The 19,357-nt window shown below is 43.4% G+C and overlaps 1 protein-coding gene across 1 annotated transcript in view; it reads right to left on the bottom strand.

The window, feature by feature from the left end:
- Positions 1-19,357, bottom strand: part of LOC112080438 (MAM domain-containing glycosylphosphatidylinositol anchor protein 1-like) — a 333,781-nt gene that overhangs the window by 52,260 nt on the left and 262,164 nt on the right. The window contains exons 10-12 of the mRNA XM_070442591.1: positions 18,536-18,832; positions 6,941-7,207; positions 6,310-6,458 (exon numbers count right to left, since the gene is read on the bottom strand). Of these exons, the coding sequence (XP_070298692.1) occupies positions 6,310-6,458; positions 6,941-7,207; positions 18,536-18,832 (713 nt within the window). The remainder of the gene's footprint in view (positions 1-6,309; positions 6,459-6,940; positions 7,208-18,535; positions 18,833-19,357) is intronic.

Consider the following 19,357-nt stretch of genomic DNA (forward strand, 5'->3'; position numbering starts at 1 on the left):
TTCATCTGTACAAACAATAGTACGCAARTATAAACACCATGGGACCACGCAGCCGTCWTTCCGCTCAGGAAAGAGACGCGTTCTGTCTCCTAGAGATGAACGTACTTTGGTGCAAAAAGTGCAAATCAATCCCAGAACAACAACAAAGGACCTTGTGAACATGCTGGGGGAAACTGGTACAAAAGTATCTATATCCACAGTAAAACGAGTCCTATATCGACATAACCTGAAAGACTGCTCAGCAAGGAAGAAGCCACTGCTGAAATGTCTTCTGGTCTGATGAAACAAAAATAGAACTGTTTGGCCATAATGACCATCGTTATGTTTGTAAGAAAAAGGGGGAGGTTTGCAAGCCGAAGAACACCATCCCAAACTTGAAGCACGTGGGTGGCGGCATCATGTTGTGGGGGTGCTTTGCTGCAGGAGGGACTGGTGCACTTCACAAAATAGATGTCATCATGAGGAGGAAAATTATGTGGATATATTGAAGCAACATCTCAAGACATCAGTCAGGAAGTTAAAGCTTCCTGACTGAAAGCAAATGGGTCTCCCAAATGGACAATGCCCCTAGCATACTTCCAAAGTTGTGGCAAAATGGCTTAAGGACAACAAAGTCAAGGTATTGGAGTGGGCATCACAAAGCCCTGCCTCAATCTTATATAACTTTTGTGGGCATARCTGAAAAAGTGTGTGCGAGCAAGGAGGCCTACAAACCTGACTCRGTTACACCAGCTTTGTCAGGAGGAATGGGCCAAAATTCACCCAACTTATTGTGGGAGGCTTGTGGACGGCTACCGAAAACGTTTGRCCCAAATAAAACTATTTAAATGCACTGCTATCAAATACTAATTGRGTGTATGTAAACTTCTGACCCACTGGGAGTGTGATGAAAGAAATAAAAGCTGACATAAATCATTCTCTCTCCTATTATTCTGACATTTCACCACTTTATTTTAAGAATGTGATCCCAACTGACCTAAGATAGGGAATTTTTACTCGGATTAAATGTCAGGAATTGTGAAAAACTGAGTTTAAATGTGTTTGGCTTAGGTGTATGTAAACTTCCAACTGTAAATGGACACAAGACAGCCCTAGGGGGAAGATCAAAGGCTGAGGCCATCTGCCCCAATAGCCATAAGATGAGCTGGTAGAGCAATTTGCCCATCTAACAGGGCAGAAAAAGGCCCTGTTGTTAGACTATCACAATTAAATTCTATCACCGAACATTTTGAATTTGARGCTAAAGCACCCTATCATGGGATTTCAGGAGTGCAACAAACAGCATGCGGCACTATTCTGTTGCCGATTGACTTTGGTTGTGTAACAATGTCAGCAAAATGAAGAGTAGCTCCGGTCAAGGAAGCCATATTGGGTTTAGACATTGTGGCTATGTTCCCTGGAGCATGGGTGTTTACACAAGGGAAGATGGAGTACCCACCACAAGTACGACAGGTAGAATTTGCAAAACTTGACTCAAAATGGGATACATATGACTATTGATAGATTGGATTGCAGGTTTTTGAAAGACTGTGAACCAGAGCCTCCTCCCCCACAGAAACAATACCCCATCAGGAGAGATGCTGAGATAGCTATAGGAGAGGATGTGGCAGTATTTGTGGAGAGAGGAATTTTGGTGAAACAGGCAAGCTGCTGTAAYAGTCCTACGTTTCCTGTAGCGAAGGGTGAAGGATATAGGGTAACAGTTGACCTTAGTGGTGTGAACAATAGAGCTAAAAATGTAGCACCCATAGTGGCTGACCCTTCCAAGCCATTGTCTTCCATCCCACCATCTGCTAACATTTTCTCAGTAATGGATTTTAAGAACGGTTTTTGGGCTGTGCCAATTCACGAGAACTCGAGAACAATGGCAGCTTCATTAAATAGTACCCGCAAAACACCAGTCTCAACGTCAACAGTGAAGAGGCGACTCCGGGATGCTGGCCTTCTAGGCAGAGTTGCAAAGAAAAAGCCATATCTCAGACTGGCAAATAAAAATWAAAAATTAATATGGGCAAAATAACACAGACACTGGACAGAGGAACTCTGCCTAGAAGGCCAGCATCCCGGAGTCGCCTCTTCACTGTTGACGTTGAGACTGGTGTTTTGAGGGTGCTATTTAATGAAGCTGCCAGTTGAGGACTTGTAAGGCATCTGTTTCTCAAACTAGACACTCATCAAATCAATTCAAATGTTATTAGTCACATGCGCCGAATACAACAGGTGTAGAGCTTACAGTGAAATGCTTACTTATGAGCCCCTAACCAACAATGCAGTTTCAAAAATTACAGGTAAGAATAAGAGATAAAAGTAACAAGTAATTGAAGAGCAGCAGTGAAATRACAAYAGCGAGACTATATACAGGGGGGTACCGATACAGAGTCAATGTGCGGGGGCACCGGTCATTTAAGGTAGTGTGTACATGTAGGTAGAGTTATTAATGTGACTATGCATAGATGACAACAGAGAGTAGCAGTGGTGTAAAGAGGGGGTGAGGGGGGGGGGGCACTGCAAATAGTCTGGGTAGCCATTTGACTAGATGTTCAGGAGTCTTATGGCTTGGGGGTAGAAGCTGTTTAGAAGACTCTTGGACCTAGACTTGGCGCTCCGGTACCGTTTGCCGTGCGGTAGCAGAGAGAACAGTCTATGACTACGGTAGTTGGAGTCTGACATCTTTTAGGGCCTTCCTCTGACACCGCCTGGTATAGAGGTGCTGGATGGCAGGAAGCTTGGCCCCAGTGATGTACTGGGCCGAAACGCACTACCCTCTGTAGTGCCTTGTGGTCGGAGGCCGAGCAATTGCAATACCAGGCAGTGATGCAACCAGTCAGGATGCTCTCGATGGTCCAGCTGTAGAACTTTTTGAGGATCTGAGGACCCATGCCAAACCTTTTCAGTCTCCTGAGGGGGAATAGGTTTTGTCGTGCCCTCTTCATGACTGTCTTGGTGTGTTCGGACCATGTTAGTTTGTTGCTGATGTGGATGCCAAGGAACTTGAAGCTCTCAACCTGCTCCCCTGCAGCCCTGTCGATGAGAATGGGGGTGCGCTCGGGCCTCTTTTTCCTGTTGTCCACAATCATCTCCTTTGTCTTGATCACGTTGAGGGAGAGGTTATTGTCCTGGCACYGCACAKCCAGGTCTCTGACCTCMTCCCTATAGGCTGTCTCGTCATTGTCGGTGATCAGGCCTACCGCTGTTGTGTCATCGGCAAATTTAATGATGGTGTTGGAGTTGTGCCTGGCYGTGCAGTCATGAGTGAACAGGGAGTACAGGAGGGGACTAAGCACACACCCCTGATGGGCCCCTGTGTTGAGGATCAGCGTGGCGGATGTGTTGTTACCTACCCTTCCCACCTGGGAGCGGCCCGTCAGGAAGTCTAGGATCCAGTTGCAGAGGGAGGTGTTTAGTCCCAGGGTCCTTAGCTTATTGATGAGTGTTGAGGGCACTATGGTGTCGAACGCTGAGCTGTAGTCAATGAATAGCATTCTGACATACAGTAGGTGTTCCTTTTGTCCAGGTGGGAAAGGGCAGTGTGGAGTGCAATGGATATTGCATCATCTGTGGATCTGTTGGGGCGGTATGCAAATTGGAGTGGGTCTAGGGTTTCTGGGATGATGGTGTTGATGTGAGCCATGGCCAACCTTTCAAGGCACTTTAAGGCATTTGCCAGCTACGTGTGGCGCCATGTTTGTTGACATTATTCAATGCAATCTGGGTGTCATGTAAACATCTGTCAGACCAAATATGTTATAATGAGGTGAAGGTATGGTTCACTCATCTTTCAAGTAAACTTCCGGAAGTGAATGAAGGGAAGTGAATGATCGTAGACGACACACCCCTTCAACATGCAGACTGCTAACAGACAAAAGTCATCTTGTTTCCCCTTCTTGTCTTTGGTTGATGCAAAAAAACAAATATGGTGGCGCACAAACTACCCATCATCGGATTACTTTAGATTTTTAGAAAGTATTTTACACAATTATTTCGAGCAATGTGAGCTCACCCGTGATGTGATGAATTGTAAATAGTTATTGCTATTAGCAAATTCATATTGTGGTTTCTGTCAGCCGAGAATTATCTAAATATGAAGACTTGTGTTACTTCAATTTTTCCTCAGTTAGCGCAAGGACTAATGTAGCCTACATTTTCCGGTTTGGATGATTGTGTTATGCTGTTGCTACTTCTGTGAATGTCTGAACATTGCATCCAAAAATGWACGTGTCACATTCAGGACATACATTTGTAGGACTGTGTTTGTGCAAAATGTTTCTGTGAAAAACAGTTTGGCTAGCTCAAATGCTGACTGTTGCGTCAATCGAAACTGGACGTTCTAATCACATTGGTTTGAGCGTACGCTGCAGGGACCACTGTAGAATGATCACACCCATTTGTTGGTATGTGTGAAAAGGTTAACGTTCTCTGAATGGTCTGAGAAAATGTCTTTAATTAGAACCATGAGGAAACTTTTAGGAAATTTACACTCAAGTACTGAAATTCCCAGCTAAGAAATATTCCCATCTCAGAACGTTGCGTGCTAGCTGGGTATCCTGCACCATTTCCAGAAGATTGTGGGAAGGTTGTGTGCAAAATAACCATAGGGCAACTATGCTGTCACCATGCTCTAAGAAACATTTACATTTACATTTAAGTAACATGTGGTTCTCAGAACATTATGTGCTAGCTGGGCATCAACAACAATGCATACTGTACACGTCCAAGCAGCAGAAGGAGTSTGCAAACTCATTCACGAAACTTATCCTACCAACTAGCATGCAAGATGCTAATTCCTGTGTCTCCCAGCAGATGCTTACTTAAGGAATGGGTTTTAAAGAGCATGGCGTTTAGCTTTCAGCTGCATAAAGCCAAGCTGACTAATCCAGCCCCCTAACTCCCTCTCTGGCCCCAATTGTGTGTTCGTGTGTGTGCGTTTATGTGAGAGAGTGTGCTTGCTTTTTTGCTTTGAATACTGCCGCTCTTGTATAATTCATCAAGATACTTCCTCTCTTCCCCTCTCCCTCTCTTTCCCTTTATTTCCCTCTCTTCCCCATATTTACTTCTCTCTCTCTCTCTCTCTCTCTCTCTTCCCCCTCTCCCTTTCTCTTTCCTTCTCTTGCTGTGGGCCAAGGTTTCTATGAATAGCTGATTACATTGTTAACGGGGAAATTAGGAGGCTGTTGGGAAAAGTGAGAGAGAGAGTGAGAGAGTTGCTAAGGGGGAACATTGCAATGTCCTGTCAACTGCCACACCTGAAATTTACAATTTTGCCCAATGGAAGAAGAAAGTGAGTGGTCAAACCAACGTTTCACGTGCATGTTCAGAGTGTTTGTACCGATGGAGTACTTTAGACCACTAGGCTACGTTGTATCATTGATGGAAGACAACTTCAGGCCATTACCAGTGAACAAACAACCACCACACAACGTTGCCTCAATGCCTTACACCGATGCTTAGAAAGACCACCTCGGGGCCGAGACATTAAAGCCGTATTTATGATTCACGTTCACAACGCAAAAACGCATCCAGGTAAGTTGACTGAGAACACATTCTCATTTACAGCAATACCTGGGGAATAGTTAAATGGGTGAGGAATGAGCCAATTGGAAGATGCAGATGATTACAGTAGGTGGCCAGGTTGGGAAGTTAACCAGGACACCAGGGTTAACACCCCTACTCTTACGATAAGTGCCATGGGATCTTTAGTGACCACAGATAGGACCCGTTTAACATCCCAATCCCAAAGACCGCACCCTACACAGGGCAATGTTTTTTACAGAAGAGGAAAGAGTGCCTCCTACTGGCCCTCAAAACCCACTTCCAGCAGTATCTGGTCTCCCATCCAGGATCAACCCTGCTTATTAACTTCAAAGGCAAGTCATTAGTGGAATGCAGGGTGGTATGCTGCTGGCTAATAATTAATTGTGGGGCTGAACACATCTGCATATTTTTGCTACACAACTATGCAGGATTGCCATTTTGCATAGCTACATAGGTATAGATTTTGCAACACATGCAATGTCATGACGTATTACCTTCAAGACAGGAAATACATTAACGTATAATCAATTTAAGATTACATTTACATATAGGCCTAAACACTCTCAGATGTTTTTCCCATATTCCAACAACCAATAGTTAGGGGGGGGGTCATTTTTCATCACAGGCTTTAAGAGAAAGAGAGAAAGAAGAATAAAGGAAGGAGATGGGGAATATGAAGGGAGGATAGAGAGGAAGAGTAGAGAAAAGGAAAGGAGAATATTCAAAACCCTGTGCACATCCCTAGTGAGTGAGTGAGTGTCTGTGTGAGTGACTCACATTGCGAACGTTGACCCAGTAGCCAATGATCCGGTCTGTAGCCGCGGGCTCTCTCTGGGTCCACTGGAGGTTGTAGGAGAAGTTGTTGCCCTTCAGATTGCGGATGGGGTTGGGCGTGTCAAAGTAGAAYTCAGCGTTGTATGGACGAGCTACAGTGTTGGGGGAGGGAGAGGTGAGGGACGGAGAGAGGGAGAAGGACAGGGGGAAGGAGAGAGGGGGGAGAGTYAGTTGGTTGGTTGGTTTGATACTTTTATCTATTGCGTATCAGAGGATCAGATTAAGTCCATTAGTAAAAGTTGTCAAACTTTTCATGTACTTAATTTTCAGTCCTATATTTTCCCCAAAGCGAAACTCTCTTTTGTAGGTGTAGCCATAACCATATGGCTGCTCCCACCTATCCAGCCTTTTTTCTAACCTGTCAACACCAAAGAAGTCAAGTCAAGGTGCTAATGTATAAAATGAAACCAGGAAACAAGGTAAAAAATCAATTTCCAGTAACCTGGAACAATTCCATTTCAATTTAGCCCATTCAGGAAGTATACGGAAATTCCAATTTACATCCCGAATCGACTGAATTTAAATGGAATTAACCACAACCCCACCAGAAACTCCAGCAGCTTCTGGTACTCACATGAGATGTTGAAGGTGCAGGTAGAAGAGCCCACGCCATTGCTGACACGGCACTTGTACGTGCCGTTGTTGCTGGGGTCCAGTTTGAATTTCAGCTGCGGGTTCTCTTGTGGGTTTGGGGTCAGGGAGGTCAGGGGCTCGCCGTTTCGCGTCCAGCGGATGCTGGCCACGCGTGGCGGGTTGGACTTCTGAATGATGCAGCGCAGGGTTACAAACTGGTAGTTGGGCAAGCGTACGTCCTGGAAAACCGGGTCCAGGACAGGAGCATCTGAGTGTAGGGAGGAAAAATGGTCTTAATGATTTGGTTATGTATGCGTTATAAACGTGTTATGATCTCCTTATGTAGGTACCCTTCAAATAAAGTGTCCCCCACATAGTCTAGTAGTAGAAGCAGCTCCTCTCCTAGGTTTAAAGGAGAGAAATATCAATATTGGAAGATAGAGAGGGAGGGAGAGATGTTTCATGATAATAAATACATATTGTGGGCTAAAACCCCAGCCTCACAGCAGTGCACTGTAACAGAAAACTGTACATTATACAAAGTAATTGTTGACATGATCAACAGTAAAATACTCTGAAACATTTTACTGCAGCATACTGGTGGTGCATTGTGGGAAAATGTTGTGGGCTGGGGAAAGAATTGCAGTATTTTCATTGGTACTGTAATTCCACCCCACAGAATATAGTTCCTTACAGTAATTTTGAAGCGCCAAAAAACCTTTTGACCACTAGTGRGTGCATGTTATTGTTGTTTCTGGCTTATTAACATATTTTGAGGCATGCCTTGAAATATGCTGTATTTGTTGCACCCGTGAGTGAGAATACTGTACAAATTTAACTCATATGTCATTATGGTGCCCCAACAATTGAAAATGTGCAGAGAACAGAGTGGCAGTAAGTCTTAAACTTTAAATGTGAGCCGTTTCAGGAAACTAGGCATATGACGCGGGTCACTAATTCACAGGAGAGCCGTTTGAACGGAAACTTTTTTGGCAGAAATGCTTTCTCAAACATGAACTTTCATGTGCCTTAATAACAAACTTGTATGCCATCTGTAAATATTAATAAATTGTTAAATTACGAGCCTAGTTGGTTACGCTACAGAAAAAGTCAGCAACCTTCCCACTAGCCATGATTGGCTGAGATAATGAGTGGGCTGGACATGCAGAGAGATGAGTTTGGATTGGTCTGCCATGTAGCTCACTTGTGTCTATTTGAGCTGGTCAGTATGTGTAGGATAATCCTGTCTAACGCGGCTTTTTTTATGTATCGCTTATTGAAACTTAACAAAAGACTCCAGTATGCAAGTATCCATTTCAATAGAACATCACTCCAACAACTGTTTCAGAGCACTCTAGTCTGAGTGTACCAGAGCGCAGAATAACTGATGACTTTATATATGGGTAAGAGTCTAGCTACAGTTTCAGATATTATATGTTTCTAATGTTGTCAGAAAGTTGTTGTTTTCATAGCAAGTTATAATCTTACTGTTAGCTAGCTAGCTGACATTACGTTTATGGTCCGTGTGTAGTAATGGTCTCAGAATGCCATTTCGTATTGCTAGTTATAGCTATCAAGGCACAAGACAAGAAGAGACCCAGATGCAGACACAGGAGGCAGATGGTTGGAGTCTTGCAATGTTTAATAATCCAAAGGGGTAAGCAAGAAAAATGGTCGTGGACAGGCAAAAAGGTCAAAACCAGAACAGATTCCAGGAGGTACAGAGTGGCAGACAGGCTCGTGGTCAAGGCAGGCAGAATGGTCAGGCAGGCGGGTACTGGTCAGGCAGGCGGGTACAGAGTCCAGAAACAGGCAAGGGTCAAAACCGGGAGGGCTAGAAAAAGGAGAATATCAAAAGGAGTATGGGGGGAAAAAACACTGGTTGACTTGACTAAACATACAAGACAAACTGGCACAGAGAGACAGGAAACACAGGGATAAATACCCTGGGGAAAATAAGCGGCACCTGGAGGGGGTGGAGACAAATCACAGGAACAGGTGAAACAGATCAGGGCGTGACAATAGCCTAATGTTAGCTAGCTAACCAGCTAACATTGAACCTATTTGGTTAACTTTAACTRGCTGTGACAATCAGTTTGTATTGCTAGTACTCTATGGATTAGGATTATGGTTCATTGTTTCGCTAAACAAAAGACTCCACTTTGCCAGATGAATCCATGACCCATCAAGGTAGCCAGGTGTGTCTGACAGTGACTATGGCTATTTATTGTATAATATTTGTATCTGGAATTTGTCTTTCAGCATTAGTAGAACACACCTGACACTCCTCCACCAGTCATACAAGGAGAATGGTCTAATACCTCCCATCAAAAAGAGAGCTGGCCCAAGCAAGCACAGGTTAGACATGAAGCATGAGGACTTGCAATGAGTGGTGAAATTCATCAAATCACATGCGCCGAATACAACAAGTGTAGACCTTTACATGCTTACTTACAAGCCCTTATCCAACAGTGCAGTTCAAGAAAAGTTAAGAAAATATTTACCAAATAAACTAAAGTAAAAAATTATAAAAACAATCTGTCACGTTCGTCATAAGGAGTAGACCAAGATGCAGCGTGGTATTTTTCCATCCATTATTATGGAATAGAAAACTTCAACGAACAAAACAACCAAACGAACCGTGAAGCTAAATAATAATGCTCACACATAGACAAGATCCCACAAAGCACAATGGGAAAATGGCTACCTAAATATGATCCCCAATCAGAGACAACGATAAACAGCTGCCTCTGATTGGGAACCATACTAGGCCAACATAGAAATATAATTCACCTAGATAACCCACCCTTATATTACACCCCGACCTAACCAACATAGAGAATAAAAACTCTCTATGATCAGGGCGTGACACAAACACAATAAAATAACAATAACGAGGCTACAGTGGGGAGAACAAGTATTTGABACACTGCCGATTTTGCAGGTTTTCCTACTTACAAAGCATGTAGTGTCTGTAATTTTTGTCATAGTTACACTTCAACTGTGAGAGACGGAATCTAAAACAAAAATCCAGAAAATCACATTGTATGATTTTTAAGTAATTAATTTGCATTTTATTGCATGACATAAGTATTTATCACCTACCAACCAGTAAGAATTCCGTCTCTCACAGACCTGTTAGTTTTTCTTTAAGAAGCCCTCCTGTTCTCCACTCATTACCTGTATTAACTGCACCTGTTTGAACTCGTTACCTGTAGAAAAGACACCTGTCCACACACTCAATCAAACAGACTCCAACCTCTCCACAATGGCCAAGACCAGAGAGCTGTGTAAGGACATCAGGGATAAAATTGTAGACCCTGCACAAGGCTGGGATGGGCTACAGAACAATAGGCAAGCAGCTTTATGAGAAAGGCAACAACTGTTTGGCGCAATTATTCGGAAATGGAAGAAGTTCAAGATGACGGTCAATCACCCCCGTCTGGGCTCCATGCAAGATCTCACCTTGTGGTGCATCAATGATCATGAGGAAAGTGAGGGATCAGCCCAGAACTACACAGCAGGACCTGGTCAATGACCTGAAGAGAGCTGGGACCACAGTCTCAAAGAAAACTATTAGTAACACACTACGCCGTCATGGATTAAAATCATGCAGCGCACGCAAGGTCCCCTGCTCAATCCACCGCATGTCCAGGCCCGTCTGAAGTTTGCCAATGATCATCTGGATGATCCAGAGGAGGAATGGGAGAGGTCATGTGGTCTGATGAGACAAAAATATAGCTTTTTGGTCTAAACTCCACTCGCCGTGTTTGAGGGAAGAAGAAGATGAGTACAACCCCAAGAACACCATCCCAACCGTGAAGCATGGAGGTGGAAACATCATTCAAAGGGACAGGACGACTGCACGGTATTGAGGGGAGGATGGATGGGGCCATGTATCGTGAGATCTTGGCCAACAACCTCCTTCCCTCAGTAAGAGCATTGAAGATGGGTCGTGGCTGGGTCTTCCAGCATGACAACGACCCGAAACACACAGCCAGGGCAACTAAGGAGTGGCTCCGTAAGAAGCATCTCAAGGTCCTGGAGTGGCCTAGCCAGTCTCCAGACCTGAACCCAATAGAAAATCTTTGGAGGGAGCTGAAAGTCCGTATTGCCCAGCGACAGTCCCGAAACCTGAAGGATCTGGAGAAGGTCGTATGGAGGATTGGGTCAAAATCCCTGCTGCAGTGTGTGCAAACCTGGTCAAGAACTACAGAAATGTATGATCTCTGTAATTGCAAACAAAGGTTTCTGTACCAAATATTAAGTTCTGCTTTTCTGATGTATCAAATACTTATGTCATGCAATAAAATGCAAATGAATTACTTAAAAATCATACAATGTGATTTTCTGGATTTTGTTTTAGATTCCGTCTCTCACAGTTGAAGTGTACCTATGATAAAATGACAGACCTCCACATGCTTTGAAGTAGCGAAAAACCTGCAAAATCGGCAGTGTATCAAATACTTGTTCTCCCCACTGTATATCACTCCAGTGTTAATTGCTAAATTGTAATTACTTCGCCACTATGGCCTATTTATTGCCTTACCTCCTTACTTCATTTGCACACACTGTATACAAATTTTTCTATTGTGTTATTGACTGTACGTTTGTTTATCCCATGTGTAACTCTGTTGTTTTTGTCGCACTGCTTTGCTTTATCTTGGCCAGGTCGCAGCTGTAAATGAGAACTTGTTCTCAACTGGCCTACCTGGTTAAATAAAGGTGAAATAAATAAATAAAAACATGGAGGGAGGCAAAGGTCATTCCGCTACCCAAGAATAGCAGAGCAYCCTTCAAACAGCTGACCAATCAGCCTGTTACAAGTGCTTAGGAAACTTTKGGAAAAAATGGTGTTTGATCAAATTCAAAGTTCTTTTATTCACAACAGACTTTCAGCATGCTTATAGGGAAGGGCACTCAACATGCTTGGCGATGACACAAATGACTGATGATTGGCTGAAATAGTACGACGATTGTGGGAGCTGCCTTGTTAGACTTCAGTGCAGCTTTTGATGTCATTGATCATGACCTATTGCTGAAATAACATTGGCGTTATGGATTTTCATGCTCTACCTTATTATGGATTGAGAGTTACCTATCTAATAGTGACACAGAGGGTTTTCATTCATGGAAGCCTCTCTTGTGCAAATTCATTTGAGTGCGGTGTACTGTAGGGCAGCCGGCTAGGGCCATTATTGTTTTTGGGGGTTTTACTAATGACCTTCCACTGACCTTGAATAAAGCCTGTGTGTCTGTGTACTCTGACGACTCAACAGTATACASGTCTGCTGCAACAGTGAAATAAATAACTGACACCCTTAACATAGAGCTCCAGTCAGTTTTAGAATGGTAACTAGCAATAGGCTGGTGCTAAATACAGTATCTCAAAAACGAAAAGCACATTTGTTGGGACAAATCTAAACCTCATTTAGATCTATTATTGAACAATGTAGCGATTGAGCAAGTTGAGGGGACTAAACTGCTGGATGTCACCCTAGATAGTAAGCTGTCATGGTCAAATCATATAGACTCAATGGTTGCTAAAACGGGAAGAGGTCTGTCCATGATAGGGCGTTGCTCTACCTTCTTGGCATCTCAGTCGACCAGACAGGTCTAACAGGCCCTAGTTTTGTCGCACCTGGACTACTGTCCAGCTGTGTGGTCATGTGCGGCAAAGGGGTACATAGGTCAAATGCAGTTAGTCCAGAACAAAGCAGCACGTATCACACTTAGATGTACACGAAGGGCAAGTGTCAGCAACATGCATGTMAGTCTCTCCTGGCTCAAAGATGAGGAGAGATTGATTGCATCACTATTGGGCTTTGTGCGAGGTGTCAAGCCGTTCCGACCCTCATTGGTACAACACAAGACATGCAACCTCAGGTCTCTTCACAGTCCCCAGGTCCAGAACAGTATTACATAGAGCCATGACTACATGGAACTCTGCCACCCCAGATAACTCAAGCTAGCAATACAACCATTTAAAAAAACAGATAAAAATACACMTTACTGCACAAAGGGGACTGTGAAGAGACACAGCCATTTTATATATCTTGTATTGTAATTTGCACTGTACTGTGTATTAGACCTAGATATTGTGTGTATGTACTGATATGTAGGCTATGTGTGACATTTAAAATATATGTAGTTCAGTCCTTGACTAATAATGTTTACTTATTTTATTTTTTATTTAACAGTTAATTGAACAGTTAAGAACAAATTCTTGTTTACAATGACGGCCTAGAGTTAAGATGTTTTATGTATTTGTTTCTTGCACCCACTGTGAAATTTGGTGGAGGATCGGTGATGATCGGTGCTTCAGCAAGGCTGGAATCGGGAAGATTTGTCTTTGTGAAGGACGCATGAATCAAGCTACGTACAAGGTTGTCCTGGAAGAAAACCAGCTTCCTTCTGCTCTGACAATGTTCCCCAACTCTGAGGATTGGTTTTTCCAGCAGGACAATGCTCCATGCCACACAGCCAGGGCAATCAAGGTGTGGATGGAGGACCACCAGATCAAGACCCTGTCATGGCCAGGCCAATCTCCAGACCTGAACCCCGTTGAAAACCTCTGGAATGTGATGAAGAGGAAGATGGATGGTCACAAGCCATCAAACAATGCCGAGCTGCACTGAATTTTTGCGCCAGGAGTGGCATAAAGTCACCCAACATCAATGTGAATGACTGGTGGAGAGCATGCCAAGACGCATGAAAGCTGTGATTGAAAATCAGGGTTATTCCCCCAAATATTGATTTTGGAACTCTTCCTAAGTTAACACATTAGTACTGTGTTGTTTAAAAATGAATATGAACTTATTTTCTTTGCATTATTCAAGGTCTGACAACACTGCATTTTTTTTTGTTATTTTCACCAGATGTCATTTTCTGCAAATAAATGCTCTGACAATATTTTTATTTGGAATTTGGGAGAAATGTTGTCTGTAGTTTATAGAATAAAACAACATTTTTAATTTTACCCAAACAAGATACCTATAAATAGAAAAACCAGAGAAACTGATAATTTTGCATTGGTCTTTACAATTTTTCCAGAGCTGTATATTGTATTTTATTTAACTAGGCAAGTCAGTTATTTACAATGACGGCCTACACCGGCCAAACCCAGACGACGCTGGGCCAATTGTGCGCCGCCCTATGGGACTTCCAATCACGGCCGGTTGTGATACAGCCTGGATTCGAACCAGGGTGGAAAACAGAAACAGATGGACAGACCATGGAGCAACAGACCACTCCTCACAACACAACACAAATCCATACACAAACACACCCAGAGACATATCACTTAGTCCCAGACATTTACAGTATGGTAGACAGGGTAGATTGATCTGCATTGAGTGCAAGGGAGAAAAGTTGTGTGTGTGTGTGTTGTGTGTGTCGTTGTGTGTGTGCGTGTTGTGGTGTTGTTGTGTGTGTGTGTTGTGTGCATGTGTTGTGTGGTGTGTGTGTGTGTGTGTGTATGTCGCTGGTGTGTGTGTGTTGTGTTGGTGTGTTTGTGGTGTGTTGTGGTGTGTGTGTAGTGAAAAGAAGGGGAAAAGTGATCGGAGAAGATGGATGACGGAGAGGAGAGTGTATGTAATAAGAGTGAATTTGAGAGAGAGAATGGAGATGATTGAGTCAGCTAGACGGAGCGAGGGAGGGAGGAAAAGCAAAAGGGACACAGAAGGGAGAGAGGTGACAAGGAAATAGACAAGAGTGAGAGAGCGATAGAGGGAGACAAAGAGTGAGATGCTGCCTAATTGATGATGAGAATAGCAAAGAGGAACAACATCAATGTCACGGTAAGAGGAGCTAGAAAGAGAGGGAGGGCTAGGTAGTATAAAAGAAGGAAGAGGAGAAAACTAGAGAAGGAGGGAGGAAGAGAGAAAGAGGGGGGTTCCCTTAATTATAGAGGAGCATCTTCCCCGGGTATCGATCAAAGATGCTAAATGAAGGGTACAAAAACAAACCCAATAAACAAATAAATACAAAGCAGGAGGGAAGGAGGGAGGGAGGAAAGGAAGGGGGAATCGTTGGTTTCCAAAGCACTGATTGCTCCCTGGCAAAGGGGTTCTGCAACTTCTACCTCACTCTCTCTTCCTCTCCCTGTTTTTCATTCTCTCCCTTCTCCCTCCTCTCCCTGGTTCTCTTTTCTCCTTCCATCTCTCTCTCTCTCCTTACCTCTCTTGATCACTAACTATCTTCTTCTCTCAGTTTCACTTTCTCTTCTTCTGTCTCTCTCTAATCCCTCTCTCTCTCTCGCTCCAATAAATCATTGAAGTGGACTGGTGTCGCCCTTCCGCCCCGCCTGCATTAGCCAGTCTTGTACATCTAGCAGTATCTTTCTTAGGATGTGGACGGACAGTGGATGTGGGTTGCGAGGGTTTGGAATGACAGCTCCATGTCATAGAAGTCTTTACTGAAGCTAGCATGCATTACTGGCTAAGCTAGCAAGCTAGTTTTGGCATATCCTTTACCATGAATCCCAAACAAACTTTAAGGCCCTATCCACAAGGCACTTGTGGAGATCTGAGAGGATTGGATAGGTGTCTTTCCTATGCTTCCTGGCTGATGTTTTGGTCACTTTTGAATGCTGGCAGTGCTTTCACTCTAGTGGTAGCATGAGACGGAGTCTACAACCCACACAAATGGCTCAGGTAGTGCCAGCTCATCCAGGATGGCACATCAATTGCGAGCTGTGGCAAGAAGTTTGCTTGTGTCTGTCAGCGTAGTGTCCAGAGCATGGAGGCGCTACCAGGAGACAGGCCAGTACATCAGGAGACGTGGAGGAGGCCGTAGGAGGGCAACAACCAGCAGCAGGACCGCTACCTCCGCCTTGTGCAAGAGGAGCAGGTGGAGCACTACCAGAAGCCCTGCAAAATGACCTCCAGCAGGCCCCTTTATTTATCCTACGGTTCTGATGTGGTGTACAGGGAGAATACTGTAAGAACGGCCCATGTTCTGTCACTGTAAATTTAAAAAGTGCTGAACAAATAGTTATTGACTGCGTCTTCCCTAACTCGCTCATTAATGTCTTAATCGAATTACGGATTGCCTTATCTGCTTGTAGTCCCCTTATGCCATAGTTTGATCATCTCAATTGTCAGTAGACAACCACATTTGTTTAAGCAAGTCAGCCATGTTTTTAAAAGGCAGTAAATGAGTCTGAGATGAACTACTGTTTTGCTGCCAGACAAGGCTCCGCTGATTGCCAGGTGTAGCAGTGGGAAGGTGTTGGACAAGCTTTTATGTAGGCCCTAACAGTTTGTGGGCACTGTTGTTACCATTATTTGTGCAATTAATGTATTGTTTAGTGTTGTGTGTGACTTTGCTGGCATGCATCTAAACATTATATTTTTTTTTGCCCCACCAAGATTTACATGCTAAAATTGCCACTGGATAGGCTAGATGGAGTTGCTGTTGCATAGGAACTGAGAAGTGGCTTGGGTCACCACCTGCTGTCACGATTGTCCAAGGGAGAGAAGAGGACCAAGGCGCAGCGTGTAAAAAATACATCTTCTCTTTATTTAGGAGATGAACGAACGAAGCAAAACACAAATAGACGACCGTGAAGCTATAACCGAACAAATGCAAACATGCAACCTAGACACAGACACAGACCTAGACAATGACCCAACAAAAACATGATGCCTATGGCTGCCTAAAATATGGCTCCAATCAGAGACAAATGAACGACATCTGTCTCTGATTGAGAACCACTCAGGCAACCATAGACAACCTAGAAACATTCACTTAACCATAGACATACCTAGAAACATTCACACAACACAAACCCATACACTAAAAACCCAACACGCCTTTTCCATATAACCACCCGAAACGAGACAAAACACAAACATTCCCATGTCACACCCTGACCTAACTAAAATAATAAAGAAAAACAAAGATAACTAAGGCCAGGTGTGACACCTGCAGAACCACTCCTTTATTTGGGTGTCTTGCTAATTGCCTATAATTTCCACCTTTTGTCTATTCCATTTGCACAACAGCATGTGAAATTTATTGTCAATCAGTGTTGCTTCCTAAGTGACAGTTTGATTTCACAGAAGTGTGATTGACTTAGGAGTTACATTGTGTTGTTTAAGTGTTCCCTTTATTTTTTTGAGCAGTGTATATAATTTCTCTTCATTATTTCTCTTCATATGACAAGGAATGAAAAGGATTTGYCAGTAGATTGTTGACTTGATTCATGATGATGACTGCTATCTTGCGAGCTAAGATTTTGAAAGTATGATGTTGACATGATCAGTCCAATCAAAGCATTCACGGACAACCAATCCATCAAAAGTAGAAATGAGTTGCATTTTTGACAGGACCACATAGAGTTTCCTTTCTGTTTGGCCCTGACACAATTGAATAGTCCTCTGTTCCTTATTCTTCAGCGGCTAAGGGTATAGTTGGGTGGACATCAAGGGGGACATACTGCACATCACATTTAATGGGAAATACAGGCAATGGAACAATGTTATTTTTAAGAATGGATGTAAAGGGATATTACACAAAGCAATGTGCATTTCAGGGCTATTCTTTGAGCCTCTATGTTTCTCTATGGCCAGGATTGTATTGTTCGCCCCATCCACCGATTTATATTATCTTATTTCACAGTTTACACAATAACGCATTCTAAAGTGAACTGTATAGGATGGTGAGCAAAAGAGGACACAGTTCTTTTCAACAATGGCACAGCTCACATTGAAAACAAAACACACCGACACACCTTCAATGGCACCAATTTCAAAACTGTAAAGTGGGAAGGTGTATTTTCATGAGCGTCAAGCAACATCACATACTATACAGTTAATGAATAGGCTCACTGGCTTGCCTTTGTGATGGTGCCAAGAGAAGAGAAATCTTCATGAATTCTAAGGCTTTTAGGGTTTTGAACTTTATGAACGAGCCCGATTCATTATGGAAGCATTATTGAAGCGCAGCAGGCAAAAGCACTCCTACTGCAGACCACCAAGAAGTCTAAATGTAACCAAGGGGAGTGTTTGAGGGAGTGTTTGTTAATAGCCTAGTAGCTAATTGCTCGCACAAACAATAAACAGGGTATGCACACATAGACGCATTGGTTTCTGATACCATTTGTTAGTTARCAACGTTGTTGTGTATGTTAGTAACATGTTAGTGCATTCGACCCCATTTAAGGGTTATCGTTAGCCTACTGCGGTCCAGTGTGCGTTTGAAATTGAATTGAGACAGTGACTGCAGTCCATTCTAATCTAATACAACTAGCTATCGATTTGAACAAATTGTTGATTGAGTTTTAATGACAGAATATTGTTAGCTGGGTGAACTGACACGGGTCTTCAGGTCTCAGGCAAYGTCACTCATTACATGTGTGGTTCTGAATTACCTCTGTTACAGTAACACAGCTTATTCAACTAATCAAAAATGTGAGGATTACTTGATTCATTCATTAGGTGTGTTACTACTGGACTGAACAAAACCTTGCACACCATAAAGGTCTCCAGGACCAGGAGAAACACTTGGGTAACACTTAATTCTATAACACTTAATTCTATTCAGAGCTCAATAAACAGACATCTCATGGAAAATGTAGTACTTTACTACTCACATTGTACATTCAGCTGAACCTGCGCCTGACGTGGCTTGATGTTGAGGCCATTGTATGGTGCCGTCTGGCAGCGGTAGGCACCCATCAGGTCGCGGGTGACGTTGGTCAGGCGGAGGCGCCCGTCGCGTGTTTCCACCGCCCACTCACCCGTGGGCATGGCCAGGTCCTTGTCGGCGCGCGACCAAAGCACAGGTGGGCGGGGCTTGCCGTCAACCAGGCACACCAGGTCGGTGGTGCCTCCCTCCCTCACGCTCACCACCTGGCCCCCTTCTGGCACCGTTAAAATTGGGGGAGTGACTGTGGGGGAGAAAGGGGGAAGGGTGTGAGAGGGCGTGTGAAGGGAGGAGATGGATAAAGAGAAGAGTGGAAGAAACAGGAAGAGGGAGGAGTGGAGGGCAAGAAAATATTTTAGAAAGGGTTGCCGAAAAGAAAACCAGGGTTTATAAAAAAATAAAGATGAGGACAGCCGGACGAAGGGTGGAGGGGGAGAGTGAGTGAGGTTAAATGTTGACATTAGCAAGGCCATTTTTATTGGACATTAAAGTGGCTATATATACAGTTGAAGTCGGAAGTTTACATACACTTAGGTTGGAGTCATTAAAACTCGTTTTTCAACCACTCCACAAATGTCTTGTTAACAAACTATAGTTTTGGCAAATCAGTTAGGACATCTACTTTGTGCATGACACAAGTCATTTTATAAACAACCGTTTACAGACAGATTAATTAACTTATAATTCACTGTATCACAATTCCAGTGGGTCAGAAGTTTACATACACTAAGTTGACTGTGCCTTTTAACAGCTTGGAAAATTCCAGAAA

The sequence above is a fragment of the Salvelinus sp. IW2-2015 genome, unplaced genomic scaffold, assembly GCF_002910315.2.
Source record: "Salvelinus sp. IW2-2015 unplaced genomic scaffold, ASM291031v2 Un_scaffold16326, whole genome shotgun sequence".
Lineage (NCBI taxonomy): Eukaryota > Metazoa > Chordata > Actinopteri > Salmoniformes > Salmonidae > Salvelinus > Salvelinus sp. IW2-2015.